This window comes from Coptis chinensis, chromosome 2 (genome assembly GCF_015680905.1).
Source record: "Coptis chinensis isolate HL-2020 chromosome 2, ASM1568090v1, whole genome shotgun sequence".
NCBI classification, from domain to species: Eukaryota; Viridiplantae; Streptophyta; class Magnoliopsida; order Ranunculales; family Ranunculaceae; genus Coptis; species Coptis chinensis.
Window position 1 is genome coordinate 92,357,444 of NC_141457.1, and position 16,377 is coordinate 92,373,820.

At 36.8% G+C, this 16,377-nt stretch overlaps 2 protein-coding genes and 1 long non-coding RNA gene across 3 annotated transcripts; 1 reads left to right on the forward strand and 2 right to left on the reverse strand.

The window, feature by feature from the left end:
- Positions 1–6,355: 6,355 nt before the first annotated feature.
- On the forward strand, positions 6,356–6,908 carry LOC147518981 (uncharacterized). Its single transcript, XR_015211940.1, has 2 exons — positions 6,356–6,480; positions 6,557–6,908. It is a non-coding gene; the product is annotated as an uncharacterized LOC147518981 (long non-coding RNA).
- Positions 6,909–6,999: 91 nt separating this feature from the next.
- Positions 7,000–10,638, reverse strand: LOC147518982 (serine/threonine-protein kinase KIPK2-like). Its single transcript, XM_086590650.1, has 2 exons — positions 8,728–10,638; positions 7,000–7,847 (listed from the first exon to the last, which is right to left on the reverse strand). The coding sequence occupies exons 1-2, from the start codon at positions 10,623–10,625 to the stop codon at positions 7,037–7,039; spliced, it is 2,709 nt and encodes a 902-aa protein (XP_086446776.1). The 5' UTR covers positions 10,626–10,638; the 3' UTR covers positions 7,000–7,036.
- A 3,608-nt stretch (positions 10,639–14,246) lies between these two features.
- Positions 14,247–16,164, reverse strand: LOC147518983 (CCA tRNA nucleotidyltransferase, mitochondrial-like). Its single transcript, XM_086594826.1, has one exon. It carries the CDS (start codon positions 16,101–16,103, stop codon positions 14,553–14,555), a length of 1,551 nt encoding a protein of 516 aa, XP_086450952.1. The 5' UTR covers positions 16,104–16,164; the 3' UTR covers positions 14,247–14,552.
- Between the last annotated feature and the right edge of the window lie 213 nt (positions 16,165–16,377).

Genomic DNA, 16,377 nt, shown 5'->3' on the forward strand with positions numbered 1-16,377 from the left:
ATATTAAATAAAATTGTTATATATACAAAATATCGCCAAATATCTCCAAATATTGCAAAATATTACAAATATCGCAAATATTATCGAAATATCACTGATATTTGCAGTCGTATATATCTCTAAACATATCGTGATATTTATGTATCTTTTTCTGAAATATGGATAGATATCCCCAAATATCGCAATATATCGAGATATTTTGTACTATAGTCATAAGTATCATTGCCAAGTATGTTGTTCCAGATGAGTGGGTAGATTTATTGCCATTTCTGTTTCAGTGCAGTCAGAGTGCCCAAAAGGACGTGGGGAAGTGAGTGTACCATGCCAATGATAACCTTTTTTCTTTGTGCCTAGCTTTTGTCTGCTAAACAATTTCATTATGGTTTTCTAGCTTCCTTGCTACCCCAAGTGAATGTTTGATTTCGAAATTGTTCATGTGGGTTGATCTGCTGAGAATTTACTAAAGAAAAATGGTCGAGATCATAGTACTGCTGAATTTGCTAATATATCACTTCATTTGCGCAGAAGTGACTGCGTAGGAGTTTTGAGAAATGGAACGCCATGTTTTTTTTTCGCACCATGCAAATGATACAAATAAGTTTTACTTCACATTAGAACCATTGGCCTTTGTATTTCATTTTTTGTATTACCAAGTGATATGTTAATTATTTTTGCAAATATGTTGAGAGTCATATTGGTTGGATTGTCTTCCTTTTTTTTTTTTTTTTTGTATACATGCAAAACCAAAGGCCGCAAAAAATATAGTGACCCAGGTGCTATTATTCTTTGTGTTATTAGAACATGACACGCATAAAACGGTATATCAGTGTTACGTTTGATAATTTAAGGGGTCGCCCGTGATATAACTAAAGGTTTGAGCAATTATTCAAGTCCAATTTGTGCAAGTCGAGTTTGAGCAATTATTCAAGTCTAATTTATTGATTCACTTTTAGAAGAAATTGGTCATCAATTAGAAATAATTCATTGAAACACTAACCTTCCATACTATGTAAACAAATACATTCACCAAAATTTAACAGAGATTTTTCAGTTTTTATTTCTATTACACTCATCGAAAGTTCGCTCATCAGGTTTTTACATTTTCAAATCTTTTGAAATTCCTGTGTGTGATAACAATGGCAAAGATTTGGATACTGTGAGGTTTGTTTCCTGTCTCCAAATTAACCATTACTGTTTTTGTTATTATTATTGGAATGAAAAAACAAATAAAAATCAGTACATTTTTCGTGTATAAGCTGCTGTGTTCTGGCTTCTCATACTTTAATGCAGTTTGGTTGTATTAACCTAACGTAAAAAACTTAACAAGCAGGCCCGTGGTGGGCTGGGCAAAGAGTGCCAGCGTCAAACAATTTTTGTACATTAGTAGTGTTGGGATCTACAAGCAGACCAATGAGCCACCTCATGTTGAAGGGTATGTTGTATGCTTCTGTTATGTTTTTGTCGAACTCTCATGTGTTTCATAGTGGGTATTTTCAGTGTGCAACAACTTCATGGTTTGCTAAGTTACTTATTAGGTCTTAAACAAATTGTCTCATTTTGTGCATGTACAAAATTGAATTAGTCCTTATTGTCCGACACACTCACAATTTTTTAGTTGAATCTGTATGTTTCTTCACCTTATAGTTGATTGCCACCAAAATCTATAAAATGTGTTCGAAACTAAGTTGTAAACTGAGTATACCATTAGCAGTTTAGCTCAAGTCTGAGAAGAGTGAGAACATAGTTTCTCTTTAAAACAATCACATCTTATTCAGCCAACAAGTCTGGTGAACGTCATATCGTATGAGGATTACTATTTCCTGTACTGGTAGCTAAGTGATTTGCTTCTTGATATTCTTTAAGGGTGTATTTTTAATCTAAAACTTGGAAGACTAAAATGAACATATATAAAACTACAAGAAGTTTTGAATAGATAAATGAGTTGTGATATTAATCTGATCTGAGTAACAATGGAAGTGTATAGTATGTAATGTGTATATAATGATGCTAATAACAGGCAAGTGCAGTTTGAGAAGTTTGTTGCTGGAAGAGTTGCGCTACTGAGATAATTGCACTGTCAAAGCAATCTGCCGACATCTAACAATGGCGAACCAATTCTTAAGGTAACATATTTTCTTGCTTGGTTTAAATGCATGCAAGATACTGGTATGGATTAAGAGGTTGTGATCTTAGGAATGAAGAGTTTCGTATCGATTTGGGCAATTTTTTAGGGAATTGCAACTTAAAGCATGAGTTGATCAAGAGAAGAAGAAGAAGATATTAGACACACAACTATACCGTTTGGCTTCAACATTAGATTTTTAAGGTCGTCAATATTTCCCTACATGGACCATGGTAGAATATTATACCTTGAAAGCACTCACAGCCCAGTTAATGCAGAATGCAAATTCAAATCAAGTAAATACACTTATATTCATATCTTGTGGTCCCACTGTAATAACATCATGGTCCTCGCAAAACTGGAATGAACAATTGTTTACAATGAACAATGTGGTACAAATATTTAAGTGTGTTGTAACTACATCAGAAAAAAAAATATCCCCATATTTGTAATATATGACTTCTACAAATATTCCTTCATGTGCATTTTATTATGTCATTATAGTTTCATGTGTAGTTTGTTGCTTCATGTGCTAAGGAAATTTGCAAATTGTGTATCACTCCTAATTTTACTCAACTTTTAAATTTCCGAGTGCATAAGGAATGTTTGAAAAACTATAACTGTTTTGGGTCAATGTTGGGAGCTTTTGTTCTAGGCCTTACGAGTTACGATATTGAGAAAATGAATTCTCGGTCTCCTTCCCAACCATGTTAGAACCCCAAGTGGGTATTGAGTACACCCTTTAGTTTGAGCATATCATAGAGACAGGTAAGACGTGCTTTGGTAGTGAACAATTTGTGTGAGTTAGAGACTACTCATGCATCTATACACAGATGTAATAGGAAATAAGGCATGCCATATATAGGCCCATTTACATAAAAGTAGCAAGATAGATCATGTAGATAAAGTTGAGAAAGGGAATGGACTAATGCTTACCCCTTTGCCACGCGTCCGTCACATCTTAATGGTGTGTGGTGGGTTTAAGCCCATGTTTCCAAGTTAACTTAGTTAGGGCTTTCAGACCCAATTCAGGGTTGTCATTTTCCATCTTAAAAAAAAAAAAAAAAAAAAAAAAAAGAAAAGAAAAGAAGTTGGTGTTTCTGCAGGTTAATTTAATGTCATGAATATACTATGAAAGATAGCCAAATTTTAATTATTATTATTTTTTATCAGTAAAATTCATTTAATTTGTATATATACTAATGATAAAAAATATTGCAATTTTTGAAAGGTAGACAATTTGAAAGGCAATGCAAGTAAAATGATAATCTCACTAAACTTGAGTTGTTGCAGGTCTTCCCCGAGATCTTGCTTTTCATACAATAAGTGAAAACTGCAAACCGTAAGGGATCTTTGTGGTAGTACTTAGTAGTGTCAAAGCAATTGTAATCAATTCGAGTATTTTGAAAAATGAATTTAAATGCTACTTATTATTTGTTACTGCGTGCTAGCTCCTTGGATCTGTAAGTCCCTGGATGGCAAGACCTTTAGTTAAATGATACCAAGATTCTGCTCTTAGTACGTTGCTGCTTATATGTCACAGGTTTTGGGAGCAGCAACCATGGGCATTAACTCAGAAAAGGATACAGGGTAACTTGAAAGACGATGTTGCATCACCCGGGGGTACCATCATTTCTGGGATTCGTGAGTTGGAAAATGGTGGATTCCATTAGATTCAATGAATGCATAATTGATGCTGCCACTAGCAGCCTTATTTTATCAAAGGTAATAAAATGCTTTAGAATCCCTAAATGTTGATATTAGTGCTTTCTTTTCTCTTAGGTATTTTTTTAGATTGTTTTTTTAAAGATTAGATGTGAATTCTGTAATATTGGTCCCCATCCATGTTCTTACACACATTGAGTGAGATATATACCAAATCCACGCCATCATTTTGAATTGTCCGTCACCATAAATACATTTAATTAGTAATTAAGACGTTATAAAAATGAAAATACTATAGAGAGAGAGAGAGAGTACGAAGGGAAGGAAACCAATGCCTACCTTTATATATCGTAAACCCAAAAATGAGCATAGACTAAGTGTTCATCTTTTGCGGGATGAAATGAGTTATGAACCAGGAACTGCCGCTAATAGCCTAATGAGCATAGTTTTGGACATAGCAGATTATATATGTAGCAATACTTATAGTTTCTTATATATGCTAGGGATGCATGGTTTCTATGGTTATAACTGAGTTTAGGTATATTTGTTGTTTAATTTAAAATAATTAATTGAACGACTGTTTTTTAAAATAATAACTATTTAATGGTGTTTTTTTGTCTGGTTGCTTTGCATCATCAGACTGTCGCAGGAGTCAATAACAGAATAGCATTAATCACATAATATCGAATAGTATACAATAAAGGTCTTTGTGTTCTAATGTTGTAGTTATTAGGAATGTTAATGGAGATGAGATGGTTAGAGCTATCAATCAGCATAGTGTCACACACTTGCCAACTCTCCCGCCATTATTGATGGCTTTGATAAGTAGAAAGACTCTAGAGAGGTGTGATTTGGGGACTTAGAAACAAATTTGAACTGGTGCAACTCCTTTGCGTATGAAGATTATATATTACTTCCTTTAGAGTTTTCCTGGTGTTGATTTCATTTAGGTGAATGTTGATTTCATTTAGGTGAAGTGAAGCATTATTTGTCAATTACTTACGTATTATTTAAGTTTGGCTTAATTGAACTTCCTTTTCTGGATTTATAATTTGTAATTTGTTGTTATAATGTAGAGCTGATCTTTTTTTACTTCTATGCTATGTTAATTAGGCAACATAAAAAGGGTTAGAGTTGCTTGCTTTGTAGAGCACCATAAATCTCATATTTAATTGTGCTTGCTTTGGGTGTAGACCTCAGCGATGTTCCTTATTATTGGTACCTTGCTTTCAATAACATTATCATCAGACAACTTATTTGATTCAAGTTGTTCATTTTTGTGTAGTTTTTCTGTTTGGTTGATGTGGATTATTACTTTTTTGAATTGCATTTTTGTATGTGAGTCCTAACATGGCATTGCATTTTTGCTCAGAGCTTTTAACATGGCATTGCTACTCAAAATGGTGGTTCCCTTGCATAGGAGATAGTCCCAGTAAGAACTCAATTATGGTAACAGATTTCACCGTTTGTATAAAACTTATATTATTTATCAGCTTCTAAGACGATTCCGGTTGAATTTCCTAGGGGAGCTAGGGGCTCCATATTTGTTGATACGGATGAAGGTGTAAACAAGATAAAATGAATTGATTACTATCAAATACTTTTCCTATACAGTTGTTTCTTCTTATGAGATGCTTTATCTGTAGCTGGGAAGAGTATAATTTTTGAGATCATGGAAAACGACAGGGCAATAATACTGACATTGACATGACAACTAAAACAATTTGGAGTTCTGTTCCTAATGAGAATCAAAATGCTTCTTTGCAATACCAGGAGGTTATGTTGAATGTGCCTTTTGATACTCTACATTCAAATTCACTAGCAAAAAATCACTGATGGAACTCAAGTTATAGATTGATGTCTTCTATACAGTGAGGTAACAGGTGATAGCAATGGAGTTACTACATCTATTGGGAGCAAACACTTTTTTTTCGGAGGTTCAAATTGTTGAAGTTCATTGCTCGGAAGATAACAATCTGAAAATTGGAGCTGATGGTGTGCATGATAGAGTTATTCAAGTGAAACATTTAGAAAAACAAGCTTTATATGTTGGTGCTTTTAACTTAATTACTCTGTTTTACTAATGTAATTTAATCAATTGTGTAGTGTTATACTTTTTGTGTGTAACATATATTGATGTCTTTCTAAACTAAGACCGGTTCAATTAGATGCCCAGAGGGTGTGCACTATGCTAGTATATATAACGTTCTAGCTTGGTCAACAAGGTACCTAAAACATTCTAATCGAGCAGTCTGAGTTCAATTGGGTTTAGAAGTTCGATCAGTTCGAGTCCAAATGCACACGAATTGGGGTGCACGGTCCTTTACGTACAAACTCTTACGTTTAATAAGTCAAATTGTTGCTTGGGGGCAACTCAATAAGCGAAAACTTGAGTCTCAAGAATGCTAAACCGAATACACTTCGAACATGATTACTGATGAAACAAGGAAGTTATTCTCTCTATAAATATACATGGAACTACGACCAATTCCCTCAAAACTATTTTTATGGTTCGGGTGATGACTTGGAGCAATGAATTAATCTCAAACAGAGGTAGACTGTAAGAGAGAGAAGATGAGGAAGAATGGTGTATAGGTTGTACGTTTCTCCTTGTCTTGCTCCTTCTCTCTTTTCCAGTCCATCTCTCTTATGAGAAATACCAGCAATGAGGATTACCAGGACAGTATATCCAGGTAAAATATATTAACTTAAACGTAATAATTTTAATTCTTGTTATTTGTCAATTTATGAATTCTTTCTTTCTTTTAGTTTGTTCACATGAGGATTGACGTGGGTGGGTTTGTTCCAAGAAGATATGCCGCATACATCAATTTGTTCGCAGCAGGCAGACTACTTGAGTTTCAAGATGGGTAGTTTGATAATCTTCTTTGTCCCGTAAAAGTATATTTTGCTAGAAGCATGGCACAACTAAATTAACAGTATGATGGTTTCTTAATACAGGGTTTATCCAATCTATAGTTACAGTCTCACAGAACATAATCTCGACCCCCTTTGTATGAATATCTAATTTAATCCACAGTAAAGATTCTCAATTCTCACATCTAGTACAACTAGATGAGGATATATATGCCCCAGATTTTCTGATATCTTGTTCATATTATTATACACCAAATGGCTTTGTAGCCTTTCTTCCCTTATATCGAAATAACGAGCTACAAGTATTAACTGTAAAGAGGAAGAGAGAGGAGATGTGGGGAAACGGATTAAGAAAGATAATCAACGAGTTTGCTAGAAAGTATCAAACTCGGGGTGCTCTGCAGAAGACATTTTATACTCCACAAGCTTGTTCTCCTCAGCAGTCGTCAGAGAAACTCCTGTTTCAGAAGATTTAGGCACCGTTGGTGGGACAGCACATCTTATTAACGCCCAATTCAGCCCCTTAAAGAAGGGATGTTTTCTGATCTCAGCTGCGCCTTTGGCTGATCCAAATCGGTCCTTTGGCTCCTTTCTTAACAGCCCTCTGATCAGGTCCTTTGCCTGAGAACTTACAGACGAGCTTTCAGGGAACTTGTCGTCATTTCCTGGTCCCTTAAATGGTGTTGTACCAAACAGAAGCTCATACAAAAATATTCCAAACGTCCACCAATCAACAGCATTGCCATGGCCTTCACCTCTTATTATCTCAGGGGCCAAATATTCATGCGTGCCAACAAAAGAATGAGATCGTGCATTAGTTGGTTCTGCCAGAAGCTGTGGAACCTGAGTCATTGAATTTGATTTTAGCTTACGAATGTTTGTTGGTGTGGATACGTGCCTAGGTGTGAAGCAAGGAACTTGGACCCAGGATGGTTGGACACAGAAAGGATCAGTGCAGATACATCCTACGCATGAACCTGATATCCCTTTAGGGGGCGTTGGGAGAGATAAAGATGCTTTAACTAATGTGGGCTTTACTGTGCATCGGAGGGACAAATCAAAATCTGAGAGCATGATGTGACCATCTTCACGAACTAATATGTTTTCTGGCTTCAAGTCCCGGTAGACTATTCCAAGCATGTGTAGGTATTCCAAAGCAAGAAGGACCTCTGCCACATAAAACCTGCAGAGATGACAACATGAATTAGTCCAGATTAGAGGTTCTACAAACATAAGCTTCTCTGGTCAAACTAATAATCATGAAAGTTTTCTTGGATGCCTTTTGTGTATTTCAGGATGTTAAACACTTCCTGGGAATTCATTGAACAGACAGCTCAACAACAATTTCTTCATTAACATGATACAAGAATGAGATTGGGCTGAAGATGACCTTCAACTCAAACTGGACTCACAAGGATTTCAAAGACCAGATGACATCTGAAAATCCACTAGGGCACGATGACGAGGCTCCACTAGCAAGTGTAAAGAAAAAAAAATACAAAGGTTCTCATAATCCCAAATCAGTCAGTCTTCCTACTTTGTACGGAAATGTTACATGATATGAGGAATGCAACTGGTAATACAGAAGACCATAAAAAAAAAACTGGTAATACAGAATTATATATTTATAGGAGATTATTCGCATCTCTACCTTCCACTTTTCTTCAGTACAAGAGGTTTAGATACTTGCAGGAATTCTTATTTTGCTTACTAACAGATGTTTTCGTTGGCAAATTGGATGGGAATTTGGCAAACCCAATTCAACTAACTCAACTATCATAAAATTTTGACAAGAACTGTAAGAACAGGGAAGAAGCATGCTTTAGTGTCTCAAGTCTGCGAATCAGTTTGAATATTGGCCGTTTCAAAACCAATTAATGAACCGAGAATGAAGTAAAATCCCAACAAATGAACAAACGTTTTATACAGAGAATAACTAACGGTGCATACATACAAATGCATGTGCGTTCTATGTCTATGCATGAAATGTGTGTTTTATTTGACACTAAATGACGACAATGCAAATAGTATATCAGCAGTGCAGCTTAGTTCAAATTTCCTACCTGGCTGCTTGCTCAGTGAAAATACTTCCAGGCTGCTTTTGGCGCAATATGTGCAGGTCTCCCCCTGGGCAATACTCCATGACCAAAATGGAAAATTTATTTGTAGTAAAATAAGCAAATAGTGTAGGGAGAAACGGATGATCCAGTACTTGCAGTATATCTCTTTCAGTCAGGGCCCTAGGCATCTTCTTCCTGCTACCCAATGACTCATTGTCCATAATCTTCACAGCAAACAGGCAGTTTGTTCCAGTCAGCTCAGCAAGATAAACAGTTCCTAAATCTCCACAACCTAGTCGCTTGAGCAGCTTGAAGTGCCTCAAATCTAGGCTACCATGCTGCATTTCAACCCGGCGGATTGCCTCCCACCGTAAATCTTTTGACATGTGGGGCCTACTTCCACTGCAACTAGACCCACAAACATTGCTTTCATCACTGATGCATGTAGTGCTGCTGTACGCACCAAGACTACTTTTTGAGCTTTGGGAAAAGTCTGCTGCTTCTCTTGATCTCGAGCATTCACTTGCTTTTGCATCAAAATTTCTTTTATTGCAACTGTCTAACCCCTGAACTGATTTATTTGCTTTATAATCTGCATTACTCAAACTTACATTAACATCTAGACAAGTCCTGCTGAAAGCTGGACAAGCAGGTTCCTTCAGAACATTCTGATTAGAATTTTGAGCCTGACAAACTACTTTACTTGCACTCGGACTAAGAGCACTGTCGACATCTGCAATACATGTATTAGAACTACTGCATGCAGGGCTTACCTCTTTCTTCATTTTCTTATTAGGAAAACAGTTATTCTTAGGAACAGGATTGACTACACGTGGACTATTGCTGACTGATTTCTTTACCTTACTGCTGGCACTAGAGTTCAACAAAGAAGATGAAAAGTTCAGTTTGAGATTCTTCCCGAACTTCATCATTGCTCTTTTGCTCTCAATGTCCTTTGAAGCAGTAGTATCCTTACTTAGTGTTTCTGTTCTATTGCTGATATTTGAACAACATAAAGACAGTGCAGATTTCAGTTTTCCTTCCTGCCCAAGCTTCAAAGTTAACGCTTGTGTACCAACTTCTGTTGGCACAGGACCAATCCCCTCTTCCAGCTGTGCTTTTATCATGGATATCTCAGTTGTTGCAGGAACTGCAAACTGGGGAGAAGAATGAACAGTTGAGCCCAAATTTTCTTCCCTCGTTGCTTGTGAGGATATCTTCTCGGAGGAGTTCAACTTACTTTCTTCGGGAACAAGGGATATTTGTAGCAAACACCCTTTGCTTTCATCTAGGGTTAGACCAGAATCGTTAGCCTCAACAACCACTGCTCTGTATAGCCTCTTGACAGCAACAGCTTCTGCAACTTTTGATGACGCTGTTGACTTTGATACACGCTTCATAGCAGCAGCCTCTGATGCATGGGAAATGCGTAACCCTCTTAGTGCCTGTTTCAGAGTCACAGACTCGGATATTCCAATACCTGATGCTTGAGATATACCCCCTCTAATTGGTTTCTTTGATGCAGATATTTGTGAGGAGCCTTGACTGAATTGGCATGATGGACCTAATCCCCTAGCTGAAGCTCGTACTTCAATCGCTTCAAAGAGCTTATTAATTTCATCCTCTAATGTATACCTGCCTGCTGTTTTCTGCCTTGAAAACTTTTCAGTTCTGCCATCCACTATCGGTCCACCACTTAGACGATTAGTTTCTTTTGAATGTTGGGATGCAACCAACTCATCCCTCAGTTCAACAATTTCACAAGCTCCATGAAATGGATCCATATCTTCTACTATTTTCCTACTCAACTGACCACCAACATAAGAGAAGCAAAACGCCACAGCTTCATAGTAATCCACTTCTAAGGAGGCCTTTTGAAGATGATAAAGCAGAGGGAACATCAACGACTAAGATCTCCAACTTCCATTTTGAAGTATCCGCATATTCTTCTCATACTACAAAATTTGCCATGATTACCAACAAGTAAGACGCAGCGTAAAAATCATAGCATCTAGTGTCATATCTTAAATACACAACATCAGGTGTACGTCATATCTTAAAGCATTTGATTAGAAACACTTCTCTAATATTAGTTCCATTTATTAGCACTGTCAGTCGAAATTATATTTCACAAATGACCAGTTTATAAGCCCTGAGATACAAGATTCACTAGTGTATGTAAACTATGTATGGGCAAAGTTCTTTAGGTTTACTGGTCACGCTACCCAAAAGTGGCCCTCCGAGTTTCACTTTGCCATCCTGAGTCTAATGTAAGCCATTTAGCCATGACAATTCAAGCAAACAGTTGAGTTTAACTCGTCACTTCTGCAGTTCTTAGTTAGTCTCATCTTCTACCAAATATTATGAGAGAGATTCTGTATGAAACAGTTTATAATCAGTTCAATATGTATGGTAGATAGGAAAAGAAATAAACTCGGTTTCTTGGAGTATGACTTTGAAAGACCAGCGGAAAGACAGCTAGTTATGATGGCTTATGCGCGTTAAGATTGTTCAAAAGTAAAATATATATATATATATGTACGGGCGTATGGCCGAGTGGACGTGAAAGGAGAATATGACATGTGTTGTGGACGTGGGGTTGAAGGTATGTGGGGAACTGTAGACCGGCTTTAAGACTTTGATGGCTTTTTTAAAGAAGGTGCATCCGTGCGTCTAGAAGACCAAATCGTAAGTACATGGAATTAAGGACTCTTTATAAATGTAGAAGATTTTTTGGGCCGAGGTTTAAGTCCACAAACCCAATCCAAACTTCTCTGTTCTCATTCCAGTATCCCACGATCCACGACTCTAGTTGGGCCTAGCATACGTGAGGAAGTCTACTAGACTGAAAAATTAGCCTAGCCTGTGTCATATTCAGAAATCAGAAGGCTGAAAGTGTGCTTCTGTACAGTAGTGATTAAACAGAAAAGAGAATGGGTTGCATTGATATGAAGTGCTAAAATGGCTTGAACCATCATTTGTGCTGAAAGGCCCAATTGGCATGCTATGTTGCATCAAGAAATAAGCCGAAAGGTCCTAATTCCAGTTTATATCACTGATAAAACCAGCCGGATTTACAAATTATTGGTTAGGACAAGTTAGACGTCATAATCACTAATAAAACTGGTTTTTGGTTTTTAATCATTCAAAAGGACAAGTCCATGTTGACTTGACTTTTTTTTTTTTTTAATATCTAATTATACCCTTCTATGTTTCGTAGTATATAAGTCATCATTCATTTGAACTAGAAACAAAAAAATTGGAAAAACTATCGAGCGAAGCAAAAAGAAAACACAAGATCAATCGTTTTCGATTGAAGATTAAAGCTGAATCTAGAGATTCTATATTTCATTTGATTCGATTTGAAGGTTTGTCTCAACTTTATTATTCAAATCGAAATTGATTCGATTCGATGTTTGTTTTGATTCATTTTATTTGTTTGTTGAATTAGAAGGTTTTTTTACTGTTTGTTTTTGTTAACTATTTTATTAATATATGTTTATTTTGATTTGATTCGATGTTTTTTTTGTTCGATTCATTATGGATCTAACTTTTTGAGTATGCACTAACAACTGTGCATACCACATTTTTTTAATGATGTGGTTGGTTGATTTTGCAGTGCTATGGATTTTAGTATGCTACCACCAAATGTCAAGAGGGGTCCTGGTAGACCATGTTTTAAGAGAATTGAGAATACGGATGCAATGCGCAACAAGCGTCATAAGTGCCGAAAATGTCATTCGACGGACCACCACAATCGCAAGACTTGCATTGGGAAAAAGAATGCAGACCAAAAGAATGAGGGGCAGTGGAATGAGAGGGAAAAGAGTGAGGCATTCTGATGTTGCAATTATTTTTTTCCAATGTCAGTAAACATAGAGGAAGTTGCACATACATTCAAGTAAACATACATGATTCTCTATTGGATATTCTGTCAGAATTCAATAAAAGTTTATTTTAGTTTGTTGGTTCCATTTTTTTTTTTTACGTATCTATCATGGAATTTCATCTCCTGTCAGTCCACATTATTTTTGTATGTGAGAGGGTATGCGTAGTTTTCAGTGCACACTTGAAGGGGTATGCACGGACTTTGGTGCATACCCTCTTTTGGGTGTGCACTGACAGTTTTTGCCTTTTGGTGGTGGTAGTTCATCAACAAAAACTAATTGTCAGCTACCACAATACATACACACAACCATCTCAAGCTGCATTGAAGCAAATCCATAAAGAGAGACAAGTAGTGCGGTTGAAACATTACCAGTTAATTCAGAAACAATGTATCCTACACTGACATGGTATGCACAAGAGATTTTTGTTTGTTTGTTTTGTACAAAACCACAACATGTAAACTTGGTTAATGCACAATTAATACTTATACTATATTCAATTGCATGAATTAAATTCATTAAAAGAAAAATATATAATGTAAACCAAAGATTGTAACATTCATTAAAAAAGTACTTATTTTCAACTTAAATTCATTATCCAACAAAAACATACATCAGTGGCACTTGAAAGTTGCAACTAACAATTTCATCCATTCGGCCAATATACATTTCCACAATCAAATTCATGTGCGATGTTTAGTATGCACTGATGTCTGTGCATACCTCGCATACCAAGAAGTAGTATGCACTGACACTTGTGCGTACCATTTTCTTTATGATGTTTGGTATGCACTGATGTCTGTGCATATCTCGCATACCAAGAAGTAGTATGCACTGACACTTGTGCATATCATTTTCTTTGTGATGTTTGGTATGCACTGACGTTTGTGCATACCTCGCATTCCAAGAGGTAGTATGCAATGACACTTGTGCATAACATTTTCTTTGTGATGTTTGGTATGCATTGATATTTGTGCATACTAAGGTAGCATACTAAGATGGTATGCACCGACACCTGTGCATACCAGGGTACTATTGTCTTTTTCGGACAAAAGTCAACTATTGTCCTTGAGAGTGTTTTTAAAATGCAGGTGGGTTTTTTGGTTCATTATTTCGGAATTTTGTCCTTTTTAGTTTTGTTTGACTTGCTCTACCATGTTCTGTTTCTGGTTTCATTATTTTCTTGGATGTTGATAATACGCAACACTGAAGTCTATCTTGATGCTAGTAGTTTAGAAACTGACTTGACATTAAGAACTGGGTTGACAGTTAAGAGCACGGTGACAATTGGAAGTCTCACTCTTTAAAGGGGGGATTAAAAGGAAATGGCGTCCTTTCTACTTTGTAGGACTCATGTATGTAAACTATGTATGGGCAAAGTTCTTTAGGTTACTGGTCACGCTACCCAAAAGTGGCCCTCCGAGTTTCACTTTGCCATCCTGAGTCTAACGTAAGCCATTTAGCCATGACAATTCAAGCAAACAGTCGAGTTTAACTCGTCACTTCTGCAGTTCTTAGTTAGTCTTGATATGATGATGTCTTCAGGGATAGGGAAGTACTATATGGATCATATTCGCCAGAGATGGACTGGATTTAATTTTAGATTGAAACATTAAAAAGGTAAAACAAGATGCATTTGTGTTAGCCCGACGTCAAGCAGTGCAAGTTTTCAGCATGTGTGACCAAGTGTATAGGTGCGCAACAGACTTAAAGTTACTACAAGAAATAGTAGTGCAGTAGTGTGTTGAACCCAAAAGAAAAAGGTTACTTACAATGTAGGCAAGCATTTCAGTACGAGTCTAATACGTTTTGAATAAACCAAGGTGCCAAGATGATGTACGCAGGAGATGTTAACTAACTTGCAAAAAGTAAAGTCCGCTCCTTCAACCTCTTGAGGAGTCAAGGATTCGTTCTTGATGCTCACCTTGCTTTCTCTCAACATTAGATCCTGCTTTGATCATGTTTCCTTTTCTCGTTTTCAATGTTTGCGCTCTTCATCCAGTCAAGACATTCCTCTAGAGTGCCATAGCGATGGGCAAGCTGCCATCTAAGCGATCTCCGTTTCCATTCCCTGACTCGTGGCCCCTGCTTAAGCTGCAATGTGCTCATTATTACATTCCCATCAACTAGTTTTTCCATCTTCCACACATTGTCAAGACCTAGGTCCACAATGGTATTTTCGATTCTTCTATACAATTCACCACCTGTTTTCAAAAAGGATTCCATATGACTGTAATCAGTTCCAGAGGAAATTAATATGGAAATCAACAAGGTTGCCCGCCATAAACTTTCAAGCTCTCGATCTTCCAGAAGAAGAAATCCTAGTTCTACCCTAATCAATTGTCTTGAAGTGACTGATACAAGAAGTTCAGAATCTTCTAGAACATGCTCAATGTTGTCTGATGTCATGGAAGGAATCACAGATAGGATTTTTTCTGATGCTTTATGCAACCTTATAACATTGTTTGCATCCTTGGCACCCTTGGGAGAGTTCCTCAAAATATGACCAACGATTCTGTTTGCACATTGTAATTCTCCAAGTGGCAGAAACAGCGCCCCAAACAAGTAAAGCTTTCTTTGTTCTTCATGAAAGGTTTCAAACCCAACTACTTGTAGAAGGCTCCATGCAGCACTGACATAATGAACACAAAGCCTGTTGCATCCTTCAAAAATTATATGCTCAAATTCACGAGGAACACTAAACACAACCCAAAATAACTGCAAATCACAAATGTAAATCATTGCTCTGACCGGATCATTGCCAGAGATCATGAGATCGATCTCCTTACCAATCCTCTCTCTACTTACTTTACCCACAATAGCAGCCTTCACTTCATCGCTAGCAGCAGCTTTCTTTAACTCTTCATCTAATACAAATCCAAATTTTGCACCAAAACGAATGGCACGTAGAACTCTCAAAGGATCATCCAAGAACGTATATTTTGGAGGTAATGGAGTTACTATCTTTCCAAACTTCAAATCTGCCAGACCTCTTCCCGTAAAATCTTCAACTGATTTGCTATGGATATTGTAGAACAAGCTGTTGATTGTTAAATCTCGTCGATATGCGTCTTCTTCAGCTCCGCCAAACTTCATAATAGGAAATCGACTGTTCTCACTATAGTTTTCTGATCTCAGGTTTACAAAATCGATCTGTTCACCAAATAGACTCATATTTTCTGTTTCCAAGTGTTTAGATTGATCAGGATTGCGGTGGATGCTATACCTTTTTTGTTTTTCTTCTCCAGTGATCAGCAAGTACTCATTCACCTTTTCGCAAAACTCACGACCCAGCATGTTATCCAATGCAATATCAACATCATGACATTCCTGGCCTAGAAGCTTGTCTCGTACCCAACCTCCTGCAACTCTAAGCGTAGTTTTAAGATTGAAGTGACGAACCACTGCTAGTAATAGATCAAAGATTTGTTTCTCCTTCTCTGCAAGATCAATCTTCTCCTTCACTTGAACCGGTTCGGTTAAAGAGCCCATGCTTCTCCAACCAAAACCTGCAAGGGAAGAAACCTAAACTAACACTCAAGGTATTGCAATGCTCAAAGCAAGTTTCATGAGTTACACTAGACAGAAAAGAAAATGTTAACTGGTTTGTATGTCTAAAGCAACATAAATCACTTGAAATAACAAACAACTTTCACGTTGAAGATCGACAAACATTAAACATTCAATAAAAGAAACATCTTTATATATATAACATAAACTAACAGTTATATCAAGGTTATACACCTTCACTTAAATGATCAAAACA

What these genes read in the sequence shown, in the direction of transcription:
- LOC147518982 (XM_086590650.1), bottom strand. Translation starts at nt 10,625, where the DNA reads ATGTTCCCTCTGCTTTATCATCTTCAAAAGGCCTCCTTAGAAGTGGAT. An exon ending in TTCACTGAGCAAGCAGCCAG is followed by an intron (nt 7,848 to 8,727) that starts GTAGGAAATTTG and finishes TCATCTCTGCAG; the next exon opens with GTTTTATGTGGCAGAGGTCC.
- LOC147518983 (XM_086594826.1), bottom strand. Translation starts at nt 16,103, where the DNA reads ATGGGCTCTTTAACCGAACCGGTTCAAGTGAAGGAGAAGATTGATCTT.